Genomic DNA, 1,773 nt, shown 5'->3' with positions numbered 1-1,773 from the left:
ACATCTGGTGAAAATTTCATATCATTAGCAACTCTAGTAATATATTTACTGAGAAAAATGGTGACATGTTCAATACTTGGTTGCACATAAAATTTTTGGTCTGGTTCTCAGGGGAGAACCTAGGGTTGTTGCTTGGTGCTCATATTTTTCTTCACTCATTTAACACATTTATCTAGAGGGGCGTCAGGGTATCTAACGTCCCCCTGTTCTGTTTTATGACTCCTATCAGCTGCAACGTCTCAGGACATCATGCCAAATCAGTCCAACAAGTTTTGAATTTGTTCTTTTACTCTACATAAATTTTGTAAACTACCTAAGTGTCCAAGGGGCTGGGTGTATGTCAAAGAAACATCACAAACTGAACATTTCATGTTTAAATGTATTTTAGACTAACAGATGGACAACTACTGTTTGGTCTTCTGGATCTTCAGCCTTGGTTAAACCAGCTTTCCACACCCTCCCGACCAAGCAGCAAATATCTCTCTTTTGCACAGAGCAAAATAACTTAAAACATATAAATGTTTTATTTGTTAGACCAGTGGTTCCCAAACTTTTTCTCCTTTAATCCTCCCATCTTTTCAGTGGCTGGAGTGAGCCTGCTTGTTGCTGCAGATCTTCTCCAATCTGGGTTGCAGTTTTGACACTGCAACCCTAATGTCCAGCTTTGATCTGTATTTGGTCTTGATTGAGGCCACAGCAGAAAAACCTATTTCACATAGGTAGGATGTGGCAAAAGGAAAGAAGTGTGGCCAGTGCTCTCTTTCCTAGCAGAGGGTGATCWTTCTCCACTCCTATCCAAAATGCAGCCAGTGTCTTGGACCTAAACTGCAGCCTCATTGTTGAATTGGAGGTGGTATCAATGAACTGCTCTTCTTCTGATGTGCTGAAGTCGGCAGGTGGTGTTGCACTGAAGGGATCACGGATCCAGTCATATTCTTTGGACTCCTGCACCAGGAAATATTTCTGGAAATGTTTCTGAAGGGTAGTGATGTGTGTGTTCATGCATGAGGTCACTGTGTTCTCCAGCTTGTTGCCTTCAGTGAAGGATTTTAAGTTATCAAATGAGTCCACATTTCCATCTTTCACCCGCTGCCCCCACATCTCTAGTTTTCTGATAAATGATGTGACTTTATCTGCCAGATGTGGAAGGTGTGTGTTTGAGCCTTGCATCTGCAAATTCAGTCCATTGAGTTTCAGAAACATGTCACTGAGATAWGCAWGTTTCATGAGAAACTTGTTACAGTTAAATTTGTGGGCAAGATCACTGCCTTCCTCCTCCAAAAAGATGCDGATCTCATCTCGCAGTTCAAAGACCCTGGACAGCACCTTCCCACGTGACAGCCATCGGCACTCGCTGTGAAATAGAACAGCTGTGTGGTCGGAGCCCATTTCCTCGCACAGAGCTGAAAAAATCCGAACTTTGACAGGTCGTGTTTTAATGTAGTTGACTGTGGCCATGACGTCGTTCATTACTTCATTCAGCTCGGGACTCAGCTGTTTAGACGCCAGCGCTTCGTGGTGTATCATGCAGTGTGTCCACTGCACATTGGGGGAGACGCGCTTAATGAGCGCTTGCAGACCGCCTCGTTTCCCAGCCATGGCCTGTCTGTGCAGATCCCCACACAGTTCTCCCATTTCAGATCGGCCTCTTTTAAGTAAGAGTCAGTGATTTTAAAGAGTTCTTCTGCAGTGGCTCTGCCAGGAATTTGTTTGCAGAAAAGCAATTCCTCATTCATCTCATTTCCAACTATGAATCTGACATAAGTTATCAGT

General features: G+C 43.6%; 1 protein-coding gene across 1 annotated transcript; it reads right to left on the bottom strand.

Moving 5' to 3' along the window:
- Positions 1-653: 653 nt before the first annotated feature.
- LOC106529960 (zinc finger BED domain-containing protein 5) lies at positions 654-1,305 on the bottom strand (the record flags this gene model as incomplete). Its single annotated transcript, XM_014025498.1, is given in 1 exon segment — positions 654-1,305. A coding segment is annotated over 1 exon segment (594 nt), but the record flags the coding sequence as incomplete, so codon positions are not given.
- Positions 1,306-1,773: the final 468 nt, after the last annotated feature.

Source organism: Austrofundulus limnaeus, unplaced genomic scaffold (genome assembly GCF_001266775.1).
Source record: "Austrofundulus limnaeus strain Quisiro unplaced genomic scaffold, Austrofundulus_limnaeus-1.0 Scaffold480, whole genome shotgun sequence".
Lineage (NCBI taxonomy): Eukaryota > Metazoa > Chordata > Actinopteri > Cyprinodontiformes > Rivulidae > Austrofundulus > Austrofundulus limnaeus.
This window is presented reverse-complemented; position numbering and strand designations above follow the sequence as displayed.